Raw genomic sequence first — 14377 nt, 5'->3', positions numbered from 1 at the left:
TGGAGTGCGGGTGGGGGAAGGGGGCGCAAAGGCACGGACAAAGTAGTGCTCACAGTCTGAATACCAAGTACCCTACCGTATAACACTCGAAGTAAAGAGGCCAGCAGCCATGGGAGGGTACAAATTACAATATTGCCATAATAAGGAAGGACTAACACGCCTCATATTCAATCAGAAGGCAGCATTTACGAAAGACAATGACACGAGCCAATTAAAAACATGGGCGGAAAGTGGGCGGAGATTCCACTGCATACTCCATTACTGCATGCCTCGCAGAGCGAGCAGCGCATGCACTCTGCTGCTATAGGCTCAACCTAAACAAATTGGAGGAGGAATGCAGTAGAATGCTTGAAGCACCTCTACTTTTGTTCAGAGGAACAAAAAAGAGTTGTCAAAACAGGGTTGCTGTCCTAATGGGAATTTCGGGTCTTTGGCATCCGTAAAGATATTGTCTTCGGCCAGGGCTTGGGAAGTTATAAGGCTAACATTGTCTTTCTTGAGTGTCTCCATGACTTTAAAGCAATAAGTAACGCTGCAATTATAAAACACATCCCTCTATGAAAAAAATAGCAGGATGGCACCTTATTATCTTTACAAACACCTTGCAGAGGAGAAATGGTGGCTCGGGTAACACTTTGAAAAAATCCTGAACTTACAATAAAAAGAAACCCCACGCAGTATGTAGATAATGCCCGTCTGTTTCTTCTGTTAATTAGTGCACTTAATCAGACAACACTTGGGATGATTCTCTTGAAGACCTAAGTAAAGGAATGATTAGAAATGGAACAACAAACTTCCACGTTGATTTTATTCATCTCAACACAAAGTAAGAAACGTCTGAAAAGATAAAAGCTGAAGGATCCTCTGTGGACTAGAAAAATTGCCCTTTACAGAGATTGCAACATCTGCACCTACACACAGTGAAGAGCAGCCTCATACATTTGTCCGGTGTCAGTGCATATTTATAAAGTATACGCCCACAGATCCTCTTTCAGTGTGAGGGCCGAGAAGCTAGTTCAGTCGTGTCTGAAATCATCACCACAGGACCAGGCTAGGCGGTCTGTCAATCGGTTATCTCATTTATTTAACATTTGTTTCAGAATACAGAAGTCACCAACATATACTGCAGTTAAACGCAAAGAGTCCCTCTATTTACAGAATTCCATATAAATAATTGCATTTTACACTTTATACAGGAGTATCACAACATTAAGGACACAACTGTTTAGGTGTCCAGAAGGATAGCCAGAAGAAATAGGGTAGACATCCATTGGGAACCTGAGGTGGAGAAGGGGCATGCCAAGAAAAGAGTCCTGTTGAGTGTCACTGCCGCCTTTATCTTTCCCTCTGCACTGCATGTGCATCGTACAAACCCAGGTGGATCACGCCTCTCTCCACATAACTACTATTGATTCAATCCCAGACTTAGACCTTTCATCCCAGATCATCAGACTCTTACTCATTCCAAAGGGTGCCACCGCGCCACAGCATGGCCCATCTGTCTCACTCCCACGCAACTGTTCATTCCAATCATTATCTTCCACTAGAATGCCCTATTGGGCCAGGCATGACACTGATGACCCTGTTGTATCTTCACAGTTCATTGAGCTGTCTACTCTCTCTTGCGTGCAGTTATGTAACCTTTTCCAGCACTATGTTGTACTTTCCCTTTATTTCCATACCGTAGTTTCTTGACACATAATTCAGTGTTTCTTTTTCTTGCTTTCTCCTCCTCGCCTCTTGTTATTTCGTTTCCTTAACGTCGCCCCCGGTTGCCCCCCATTACACTAACCTTTTCCATGGTCCAGCAATGATAGATTCCCAGTTGTTTCTTGCCTCTCTCGTTTTGTCAAGCCGTCTCTCCGGAATATCCTCTCTCACATCTGTGTGCCTCGCCTGTTTTGACTCAAGAGAGTATTTCCGATTCCACTCTCCAGACGTGTTGCAACACAGAGTTGAATTATTTTTGCCAGATTTGATTGAAGGACAGTGACAGAAACGCACTGTGGAAGAAGTTGCTAACATCTACAATCTTCTATATATGTTGAAAAATGTGAAAGTAGTTTGCTCTTCACTGGCTCAACCGACTCCTACCGTTTTCATCAGGAGGAATGCTGGGGCGAACCATTAATCTTGCTCCTGAAGCAAAACATTCAGGAAGTATGGTGGAAGGTTCATTCCTACAGACTCTGTCAGAGAGCGAGGGTAGTCATTCCCTCTGCACTTGTATACCAGACTCCTCTAGACTTCATAAAGAGGAGTTATAAAGACATTTGCTCTGCACTACCTCGGCAGACTCCTACAGACTCCACCAGGAACAAGGGACAACGCTGTGCTCCACACTCCTTCGCCTGACTCTTAAGGAGATACATTCAAAAGGAATGGAAAATGCTCTGTCTCTGTAATTTTTCAGGAGGAATGGGAATGCACCCCCCCCCTTTTCATTAGCACCTTCTCCTAAAGCTTAAGAGCAATATCTCTCCCTCTACTCGCAATCATCTGGAAGTAGTATTCAGCTAAAGGCATGGTGGGCGCCTGGCATGAAATTTGATACAGGGGAGAAGATTGATCAAAGCCACAAAAGGATTTGATAAGATCAAAATGTAGCCATAAGGTGCAAATGAACCAGTAATACAGCAGGCTAATCAAGAACCCTTGTATTGTGCGCCAAATCCAACGCATTTCTTTGGCATTACACACTCTGAGAGTAAAAGAAGCAACTAACAAGCAGAGCAAATAAAGATAACACAAAGAGAAAAATCTATCTTTGTGATAGACTCTGGAATGTTACTGCAGAGCCTGGCAGATTTAGAGAAGCTTCAGCCCCCCACCCTAACTCTCCTACACGTGAGGATTACTAGGGAGGATAGTTAGGTGACGATAACCGCCCGGATAACCATGTGGCTGAGTGATAGATGTTAGAGTTCTAGCTTAGATAACAGTGGTATTTTCATAGAAAGCAAAGAGACAGCACTTTAAACTTGATATGGAACCCATCAGTGTAGGCACTGTAGCTGTGGAAAGATTCCAGTTGCATGTTCTGTTAACCAGTCTTGCTGCACGATTTTGAATCATCTGCATCAATGCAACATTTAAGCGAGATCCCTGCACACGATTTCAATAGCCGATCTTATGTTCTACTATTTTCTGGACAGGTGATCGAGAGTTAAAAAAGAGAGAGCTTGCATAAAAGTCTTAGATAACATGTAGGTAGCTAAGTAATGCACACACTCATGCAGTGAAAGGCAATGAAACGCCTCCGAGAGGCATATCATTTTGCTTTTGGAAAAAGCTGAATTTCAATCAAAGTGGATGGACTGTGGTGTCATTTAAACTGAGACTATGCGTCATCATCTAGGATTGAAAACTCTATAATTTATAGAATGCAGACACAAAGTCTGCATATTTCTGTGAACTGTAGAAGTCAAAGCAATTGATGCTGTGTTTGCACATGAGATAGTGGGGAGAGATAAGTAACTAAAAGCTTCAGATTTACGCAGGGATTATTCTTAATGCCTTCCAAGGTGACACATGCTGGCAGATGTTTCCAGATCAAGGAACAGCTATTGCAGAAGGTTACTCCAGAGGCTGGCCCCTCAGGTCACAGATATGTCTTCAGGTCAGAGACAGACTGAATCTGAAAGCAAGTGGCCACTGCAGAGCAAAGCTTGATGGCATGGCCCACATTTACTGGTCATTCATGATGAGTGTTACAGGTGGTCATTTCGAATCCTAAGACTGCTAGCAGGAAGTGGTTGAGCTGGACAGTTGCACAGAATATAAGCGCAGGCTTCAAGGAGAGATCAGAAGAGGAAAGACCCTCTGTTCTCAAAGCAGCCTCTTAGGTCAGTGTTTATCAGCCCTAATCCAGCAACAACGTACTGTTTATGCTTTCCCTTGCAACATCGTTGTGACTATGCTATAATCTCATCTGCTCCATCATTTTATGCATACAAGGAAACCACCTTTCTGCAATGCATCTCATTCTCCTGCATAACATGCTTTTTCAATCCTTGCATAAGGGATGTCATTCCACAAACACCTTTGATAGCAAAACACTTGCATCAGGAAGTTTGCGGTGTCCATACTCTCTGTACCCATACAAGCATACACACAGCTTTCTGCGTTACCCCAGTGTCACAAGTGAATAACAGGACGGCCAGCATTCACGGCCACCCACTTTGAACAGGGACACAAGAAGACCAAGCAGAAAGCTCAGTTCTCGCTGGAAGGCGAAGCTGATGACACCCTCTTGCTTGGGCATGTAGGTAAGGAGGTCATAAAACTAGTAAAGGGGCCATATGGAGAGCTATATCTCTTCCTAGTAGGATGTCCTTGGTCAAATGATGATAGGGTCCGACTCCACCTCTGAACCGGGCAGCAAATTACTGTTGTTCATGTTGGCATTCCGTCGAGGCAGGCTGGGAGTTAATGGAGGCACGCAAGTGTCATTGGGACACCCATGCTGAAGAAGTACCTCGATGCATTCTTGGTTACCAGCACGCCTTGCATAGGCCAAAGATGTTAATCCACGGGCATCCCGGCTCTTCACATCAACACCATACTGCAGAATAAGAATGATGGAGAAAAATCAGCAAGAGCAGTAAGAGAGGTTCACAGAGCGACATAGCATTCACATGTTTCAATATCCAAATATACCTTTCCGTGAGCACTGGCCAGACCATTTACCTCGCAACCGTGTTTCTAACCCCCTGCTTTAATTACAGACATAGGATCATATTTTCCCTGGAAATATTCTGACCTATTTTTACAACCCTAAGCACTCATTAAGAGTGGCCTTTAAATTCCGATGGGTAAATAAAATGTTATAATTTATGCAGGAGCATCACGTCTGGGCTATTTCACTCAGAAATCCTAGCAGATTAATTCTCCGGAAGAAATACCTTGGAAAATGTGGGATTTCATACAGTAAGTCACATTTCCACAATTTATCCCAAAATCTCACAATTCTCACAATACCGACCACCAGAATAAGTAAGTCCCCAGGTATTATTTATGGGGTTTTCTCAATAATAGCTGTTAAACCTGGCTACTCATGAAGAGGGCCTTTGTCTATAAACAATTTACCAACGTTTTAATGCACCCATTTCTTCAGGTTTCTTCTGAATCCACTCACAGGAAAGTTAATTTGAATCTTTTGCCAGTTCTTCTGTACCACAATTCTTCAGAGCTGTTATGAATCAATATTGCCACAGCTGTTCTGAATCCATTTTCAAAAGTAATTTTGAACCTAATTATTTCAGATGCATATTTATTTAACATTTGCTATACCACAACTTCAAAACGTGGTGTTAGTGTGCTTTATGAAGAACATCTTACACACAATCAAGCAGAGATTAGGAAAGGAGAAAAGATCAGACAGCATGATAAATGCACTAGGATATATAGTAGGATATTCAGTTGAAAGGGGGTAATCAACTGTACAAGGAAATTCTATTATGTCTATGGCGATTATAACACTGACTCAAGTATGAAGAACAATAACCCTTACAGAACATTTATCAGTTCATCAACCTATTTTACTGTGTTCTTCTGAACCCTTTATCCATAGAGTTCTGCTGAATACATGTGCTACAGTTCTTCTGAACCCAATTAATAAAGTATGTCAAAGCCAATTTCTATGATCCCATTCTACTCAGTTCTTCTAACTCAAAGTTCCCAAGATCTCTGGAACAACTTTAACATAGTTAGCCCTAATTTATTTTTCACAGCTCGTTTGCACCCATTCTCACAAGTTCTTCCTCTGTACACATTTCCAAAAGTTCTTCTGAATCGTTTCCCCAGCAGTCTTCCACTACGCATTTCTTGACTTCTTCTAAACCTATTACCCAGACCCTATGAAATGTTGTACTTGACCAATGTCAATAAGATTTCAGGTACCATTTAATACAGTTATTCTGAACATATTTTAATATTTTCTTTGGAGTTGATTCTCTGGGTCCTTTAAATATTTTTATAAACAGATACTATACCAAGTTAGTCAGCACACTTTATCTGCAAAGTCCAGCTGAACACGATTTTGAAAGTTCTTCTGAATCCATATGTCTAACCAGTTTCTATGAGCTTGAAAAAATCCAATAAGCTGAGTCTGCTGCATCAATTTTCTGTAGTTCTTCTGAATTCGCTATCCATGATGTTACTCTGACTGCATTTTCTTAGTTCATATGAAAATGCTGGGTTTCGAATTTAATTTGCAGAGTTCTTCTGAACCCAATGTTACCAGACTTCATATGAAGTAATTTTCCAAATGTTGTCCAAAACCAACTACAAAGAGTTCTATGAATACCATCTTCTACCATTCTTCTGAAGATGTTTTCAGGGTTCTCCACAACCTATTTCACTAAACTCTTCTGAACCTGCTTCATTGAGTTCTTCTAAACACTTTATCCAAATAATTCAGCTGAACATATTTCATATTGTGCTTCTGAAACTATTTCACACAGTATGCTGAGGGAATTCCTATAAATGGACTCCCAAAAGTACTTCTAACTCAAAGTCCCTCATCAATTCACAGTTATTTTCTCAAAGAACTGAAAAAATAACTTCTTGAAGCTCATTTCAACTGATTTCCCGAGTTCTTCTCAACCATTGCCATGAATTTCTTTGACTCCCTTTCCAGGAGCTCTTCACACACTTAAGAGTGTAAGCATTTTCATGTGAATCAATTCTATGAACCTGCTTATCCAAGTTCATCCAAACCCATTTCCATCTGTTCCAATGAATCAATTTTCCTAAATTAATATGTGCCCATTTATGAAAGGTAATCTAAAGCTATTGTGCTGTGCTTTTCTAAACTCCTATCAACGAGTTTCTCTCAGCACATAACCGAAAATCTTCTAAATCCCCTTGCCTGTGATTTTCTGACACTCCTCCAATGGGTTCATCTGAGCTCATCTTCATGAGTCAATCAGAACCTATTATTCAATGTTACTTGAAAGCCATTTCTTAAAAGTTGTCTAAATTCAGATTACTAAAGTTTACCAAATCAAATTGCCAGGGTTTTTCTGAACTACATTTTCTAGGATACCACTTGAATATATTTTCCCAAGGTTCTTCTGAACACAATTTTCACAGTGATTTCTGAACTTTTTTTTACTAGAGGTCTAGTGACTCCAATTCCCTGAGTTTATCTAAAACACCAATCCACAGAACCCACCTAATGGCATTCCTTTCAATTTCTCAGAGCCCATTTAGATCGACTCTTCAGAACGGTATACACTCAAAATATCGAAACGGTATACACTCAAAAAACTATAGAATTGCATTAATATTGAGTAAAAAATATAGAATGGACAGAATATAGACAACAAAAGTATTGAATGTAATGGACAAAATATCGAATGGACAGAATATAGACAACAAAAATATCGATTTTTAGGTAAGTATGTTAATATCGATTTACATAAATATAGAAAGTCAAAATATCGAAGTATATGATATATAGATGTTAAATATATCGATTTTTTAATAATATCGAATTTTTAAAGTGTTTTTTATGTTAGTATATGTGTGAAAAGTGTATATTTATTTTATAATTTATATTAAGTAATGAATATTATGGTATTTAATTTTTGCGTAATTTAAGTCTGTAGCGGGTTGTGGGTTTATAGGGGAATAGGGTGGGAAGTAATTGAATTATAATTGATTAAATGTTTTAATTTATTTATTGGTATTTATCTTGAATTAATTGTTAATTAATTTTTAATTGGTAATTAATTAAATTATAATTGGTAATTAATTTTTAATAATTGATTAATTGATTATTATGTTCATTTTATTAATGTATTTTCTGTTGTGGGTTTATAGGGGAATAGGGTGGAAAGTAATTTAATTATAATTGATTAAATGTTTTAATTTATTTATTGGTATTTATCTTGAATGTATTGTTAATTAATTTTTAATTGGTATTTATTTAAATTATAATTGGTAATTAATTTTTAATAATTGAATAATTGATCATTATCTTAATTTTGTTAATTTATTTACTGTAGTGGGTTGTGGGTTTATAGGGGAATAGGGTGGAAAGTAATTTAATTGTAATTAATTAAAAAATCGATATTTTGACTTACTATATTTTTTACATCGATATTTTTGATTCGATATTTTTGTACTTACCTGTTTTTAGATAGGAAGTCGCTATTTTAGCATTCTATATTTTTTACTCGATATTATGGTAGTTCTATATTTTTGTCATCGATATTGTTTCAGTGATCCCTTCAGAACCATTCCCCTCAAACAATTATCCACATATTTAATTTGAATCTATTCTGTGAGTACTTCTGAAAATCTTTCCTGAGGTATCCTCATGCATTTCTTTTGTCCCTCTGAACTTATTTCTTCAACTTCTGACCCACATTCCCCAAGGTTTGTTTACACCCATTTTCTGAGTTCTACAAAACATATTTGCATGTTCATGTTCCTGTGAATCCATTTATTTATATTCTTCTTAATAATTTTCCCTGACTTCTTATGACCTCCTTTACCAGAGTTCTCTTGAACCCTTTACTGTAAGCGCGTCTGAACTCTTTCTATACATTCTTCTGAGCAGATGTTTGCTAGTACTTTTAACTTTCCATTAGTTCTTCTGAGCAATTTTTGTCAGATTTTTTCAACTCATGCACATGATTTATATCTCAATCATGCCATAAAGAATATGGGCCAGATATATGACGAGAATTAGCATGCGCAAACAGGTATGCAACATGTTTGCGCATGCTATTTCTGATAGGGCCACGTACAAACACTTTTTTGTGACTCGCAAATATTTTGCGACTAGCAAAATAGTATTTCGCGATGCAATATTAGGAAGGGGCATTCCTTTCCTAATAGCGAGTCACAAGCCATGGACCAATGTTTTGCAACCGCAATTGCGGTTGCAAAACACTAACAAATTACCACCCTCTTTGAGAGGGTGGTAATGCAGTCACGAATGTGGGAAGGGGTCCTCAGGGAACCCCCCCCCACCCCTTTGAGACTAGCTCTGAAATATTTTTTAAGGGCAGGCAGTGGTCCAAGGTACCCGCCTGCTGGATTCCTGTTTGCTACCTGTGAGGCTTCCTGGCGCCTCGTGACTCCTGAGCGCCCACCTCCTTGAAGTGCTACTGCTCGCAGGACCCGCTCCACGGGTCCCGCTTCGCGGCGCTTGCTGTTTGGAGAGCGCAGAGGAGGGGAACCTTGTGTGGACTGTGCTGGCGATAAGCGCTGCAGGGCTGCGAGCGTGTTGTTTGCTGGACTCTGAGTTCCAGGAGTCCCTGCTGCGGACCCGCCCGAGTCACCTGGGCCGCTCTCCCTGTCAGCCACGCCCCCTGTGTTAAGACTATGTACCGGTCTTGTTGCCTACGGGGGATTGTTTCATTTCAAACTGTACCCGCCTGCTGGATTCCTGTTTGCTACCTGTGAGGCTTCCTGGCGCCTTGTGACTCCTGAGCGCCCACCTCCTTGAAGCGCTACTGCTCGCAGGACCCGCTCCGCGGGTCCCGCTTCGCGGCGCTTGCTGTTTGGAGAGCGCAGAGGAGGGGAACCTTGTGTGGACTGTGCTGGCGATAAGCGCTGCAGGGCTGCGAGCGTGTTCTTTGCTGGACTCCGAGTTCCAGGTGTCCCTGCTGCGGACCCGCCCGAGTCACCTGGGCCGCTCTCCCTGTCAGCCACGCCCCCTGTGTTAAGACTATATACCGGTCTTGTTGCTTGCGTGGGATTGTTTCATTTCAAACTGTACCCGCCTGCTGGATTCCTGTTTGCTACCTGTGAGGCTTTCTGGCGCCTCGTGACTCCTGAGCGCCCACCTCCTTGAAGCGCTACTGCTCGCAGGACCCGCTCTGCGGGTCCCGCTTCGCGGCGCTTGCTGTTATCAGAGCGCAGAGGAGGGGAACCTTGTGTGGACTGTGCTGGCGATAAGCGCTGCAGGGCTGCGAGCGTGTTGTTTGCTGGACTCCGAGTTCCAGGAGTCCCTGCTGCGGACCCGCCCGAGTCACCTGGGCCGCTCTCCCTGTCAGCCACACCCCTCACATTTAGACTACTATAAATCTCGCACAAGACTTCCGCTGCGCGGGAGCGCGCGGGAAGCGCCCGGGAGAGGCCCGGGACAAGGGCGGGACAGTCTGCGGCCGTCAGAGGCCGAAGTAGGCTGGGCTGGGCCCCGTCCCTTTGAATTTTGTTATAATTAATATTATTTACTTCTCCCTATTTGCCTCTCTAGGTCTCATATGGTGTATGTGTCTTGACAGGCTATTATTGTGTTACTGCTCTTTGTAAATTCTGTTGTATCTTCCCAAGCTTACACATGACGGCAAAAAAACTCCGTTCTGGTCGCGTCTTAGTGGGGAGATCTGGTTCTAAAACTAAATCGAACCCCTTACGTAATAAAATCACTTCCTCCTTGCAATTGAAAGGCCAATGTCAGCTTTTTAATTTATGGGAGAAAGGGAAGGACAAGGTTTCAGAGACCCATCCTTTCACGGAAGTTTTAGAGGGTAATGTTCCTGAGCTAGTTAACATCACTAATAAGGATAATTCTACCCTGGTTACGGTTCCTGTCCAGCTTCAGCTTGTATCCCCCTCTCCCGAAACAGTGGGGGGTTTCCCTTTGGTGTCCACTGATTCGCAACGGAAAATGGAGCTTCCTCATGAGGCCATGGGGTGTAATGTTAGAAAATCTGACAATGCCATCTCCCCCCAATCTTCTCATTTGGTAGCACCTAATTCTATAGAGAATCCTATTATTTCTTCAGTTTTGCCTACTAATTCTGCTATTCCGGAGGGTGATTTTACACTACCAGATATTGACTTAATAGCTCATAAAGGGTTGTTGAGACTCCCACAGGATAATGTCAGGGCTAACTCTAACACTGCTGAAGCTATTACAATTTCCAGTCCCTGTCCTCTTAGTAGTACCCCTTCAAACAAATTAGATTTTTCTCTAGCTCAGTTAAATTTTACTTCTTGTTCTGGCCCCAATCTGAATAATTTGCCTGTGAGCCCTCCAAGTACTAACAATAAGCTAATCTCCAATTCCTTGTCTTCTTTGGAATCTTTATTATCTTCTATTCTGAATTTACTGGAAAAATTTGTTGGAGGTTCGGATTGCATCCTTGATACTGTAACTCAAATCCTAAGAGTACTCTTACATAATAAGAGCGGGTCAGTTCTTGAATGCCTTTCAATGCCCGTTAATTCCTTGGAGATTCCTAATAAGAGATCCCCGAATGAAATAGTAACATTAGACCCAGTTCAAACGCTGTCATATCCTGAAGGTCAGAAAATAAATAAACCAGTAGTCATATCAGTGGATCCTAAGGTTGACAAGGTGGTTTCTGCTGGAGCCAATTGCATAGTTACTCATAACGATGAGATAGACGTGTTACCTGTTTCTCCTGTCATTCAAAATTTGGAAACTCCCTCTCTTTTCCCTATATTCTCGCTACAGGCAAAAAAAGAGGATGAGGCCCTTATAGCTTCTCCAGGTAATGTTGAAAAGATAGTTTCGTCAAAACCAAAAAAGAATAGAATAAAAAAGAGGAAACCCATCCGAAGATTTTCTAAAAAAAGACAGAGGAAACTCCTGTTTGAAAAAAATTTGGAACCGATATTAGAAAATTCCGCCCGGACTGAGCAGTCCTTTGCTACATAGGAAGATATAATTGTTTCTCCTAAAGTGGATTTAGTGACCATAGGGTCTGGTCTTATAAGTTCCTCTAACTACTCTCACCCTAGTGTTTCATTATTCCCTGCTAATCCTCTCCCTCCCACTCTTAATCCCTTGGCTAGACCTTTTCAAGACTCATCCACAACTGCACCTATTCCCTTGGTGCCAACTAGGGATAAAACAAATGTAGATACCTTTTTTCTAGATTTTTCTCCTTTATTTGATACTGATCTAATTCTAAATAGATCAGCCTTGCTCATTTGTTTTCAAGAGATTGAAAGCTTAAAATTAATTCAAACTTCGGATCTGGATGTGGTACTTCTTCTTGACACTACAGTAGGGAGAACAGCAAGGGTGAAATTTCAGTCTAAAGTGGTGTTAAATCATATTCTACAGTGGGCTGAGGAACTACAAATCAGAGGGATTGATGTTACTCCATATTTCGTAGAAAAACGAAGTGAAAGTTTACCCACCAATTTGTCATCTACCTCTAATATTAATTTGAAGCCTTCAGATTGGTCTTCAGTTAGATCTGAGGACTTAAAAATATGTGTTTCTAAAAATGAAAGTCAAGTTCTTTATAAAAATCCCCCTCTTCCTAAACAAACTTTGAGGGATGATAATTCAAAATGGAGTTGGTTACCGGGAGTTCTCTCTAGTAAATCTTCTTCCTGCCCTAAACCGCATTCAAATTTTTAACAGAGATTTGAAGTTTATTTCATGGAATACTGCGGGTTTTAAAGATCATAAGGAAAAACTATGTTTCCTACGTTCCCTAGAAGCTGACATAATTTGTCTACAGGAAACGTGGGTGGAAGGTAAATTAATACTAGAAAAAGAGTACTTTGTCTTAGAAGGTAGTGCAATCCATTCTAGGAGAGGTCATGCGAAGGGTGGAATAGCATGCTTATTATCTAATAGAATCAATTGGAACTATTCTCACTATCTTGATCCGGATAAATTGTTTCAGGCAATAACTTTAAAAAACGTATTCAAGGATTGCCCCAACAGATTGCTTGTTTTGATAAATACTTATATTCCCCCAAACTGCTGTTTCAATGATGGTTTAAAAGTACTCTTCTCCTTCATAACTAAAATTATGGACACTACCCCTCCTCTTATATATTATTATTCGGGGACCTGAACTGTAATATATCTAATTGTGGGCTTGATTTGTTTAGAAATAAACTTAGGGAAGAATCTCTTATTATACCTCAGGCCTTGTTTCCATCTAATATTAAATCCAATAAAAGAGGTAAATTAGTTCTGGAAGGTCTTTATGGATTGTCTAATAGTAAACAGGAGACTTCCTTCTGACATCCCGGCAGCTTTTACACACAATTAAAAAAATGGAAATTCTATTATTGATTATGTAATTGCAGATTGTTCTTTTTTCTCTTTTTTGAAAGATCTTTCGGTTATAGATACTAATCTCAGTGACCATAATGCGTTGATGCTTACAGTTTCTCTCAGCCCACCTATGGCGGATTCCTGGAACATCGACACGGATGTGGTGAATTTTGGCGCCAGTTCGGGGAAATGTTTTTGGAATCACCGTTCTGTTGAGTGCTTGCTGTCTCTTTTAATCTCTACTGAGGAGAATTTATTCCGCTGGGATGGGAGGGAACTATCAGGATTTGCAGATTTTTTAGAATTAGTGACTTCAATAGCCAAGAAGGGCCCCTCCGTTAAAAAATCCTTAGTAGTCCCCCAATCGCTTCGGTTATTAAACATCGAAATAAATAAAGTAATAAGGGGGCAATATTTATCATTTAGTCAGGAAGCCTACCAGAAATTAGCACTACTAAAAAGAAGGAGAGCAAGGCTTAAGGCCCGTTTAAAAAGAAATAAGGAGGATTCCGTATGGATTCAACTCAGGGAAGCCTCATATAACGGCCAAGCTAAGACATTTTGGTCATTAATTGGTAAAAGCTGCGGTACTAGAGTTAGTCCTACGCCAATTGCCATCGATGAGCAGATCTGGGTTCAGTATATTGAGAATTTGTACAGTAATAATAATCTGCAACTAAATAATGATGTAACTTACGTTGACTCTTGTGTGTACGATTCGCCATCTGAAAAGGAAATTGAATTTGCTATTAAGAGTATGCGCTCCTCCGGTGCGATGGGTCCAAACGAGGTTCCCATCTCTGTGATAAAACAACAGAGTGAGCTATGGAGCAAAATTCTTTTTCCTGTGTTTAAATCTTGCTTTGCTAGCGGAATAGTCCCTCCATCCTGGAAAGGGAGTATCCTTGTTCCTTTATATAAAAAAGGGGCAAGAGACCTTCCTCAAAATTATCGTCAAATTGCTTTGCTTGACGCCATCGGCAAGGTTTTTGCAAAATGTATTCTCACCTTAATCAACGATTGGGTAACTGAGTTCAAAATGTTGCCTTTTGAACAAACTGGTTTTAGGCAAAAGCATGGAACGTTAGATAACTTGACTGCACTTCAGGTTATTAAGGAAAAATATGTGAAAGTCCGGGGAGGGCATGTCTATGGTGCATTTATCGACTTCTCCACAGCATTCGATAAAGTGGACAGAACATTGCTGTGGAGAAAGTTATTTGATTTAGGGATGCCCCCCTTCCTTATTAAATTAATCAATGCCCTTTATTCAGACACCTGGTGCAGAGTGCTGCTTGGCGGTGAAAGAGGTTTATCTAGAATAATACCCACATCCAACGGGTTAAAACAAGGCTGCCTATTGGC

At 40.6% G+C, this 14377-nt stretch overlaps 1 protein-coding gene across 1 annotated transcript in view; it reads right to left on the bottom strand.

Annotated features, from left to right (window-relative positions):
• Positions 1 to 1058: 1058 nt before the first annotated feature.
• Positions 1059 to 14377, bottom strand: part of AGAP3 (ArfGAP with GTPase domain, ankyrin repeat and PH domain 3) — a 1596783-nt gene continuing 1583464 nt past the window's right edge. Inside the window, exon 20 of the mRNA XM_086940918.1 lies at positions 1059 to 4564. Within this exon, the coding sequence (XP_086797044.1) occupies positions 4340 to 4564 (225 nt within the window). The 3' untranslated portion in view covers positions 1059 to 4339. The remainder of the gene's footprint in view (positions 4565 to 14377) is intronic.

This window comes from Lissotriton vulgaris, chromosome 10 (assembly GCF_964263255.1).
Source record: "Lissotriton vulgaris chromosome 10, aLisVul1.2, whole genome shotgun sequence".
In the NCBI taxonomy this organism is placed as follows: domain Eukaryota; kingdom Metazoa; phylum Chordata; class Amphibia; order Caudata; family Salamandridae; genus Lissotriton; species Lissotriton vulgaris.
Note: the sequence above shows the minus strand (reverse complement) of the source record. Positions and strands in the feature narration are given on the sequence as shown.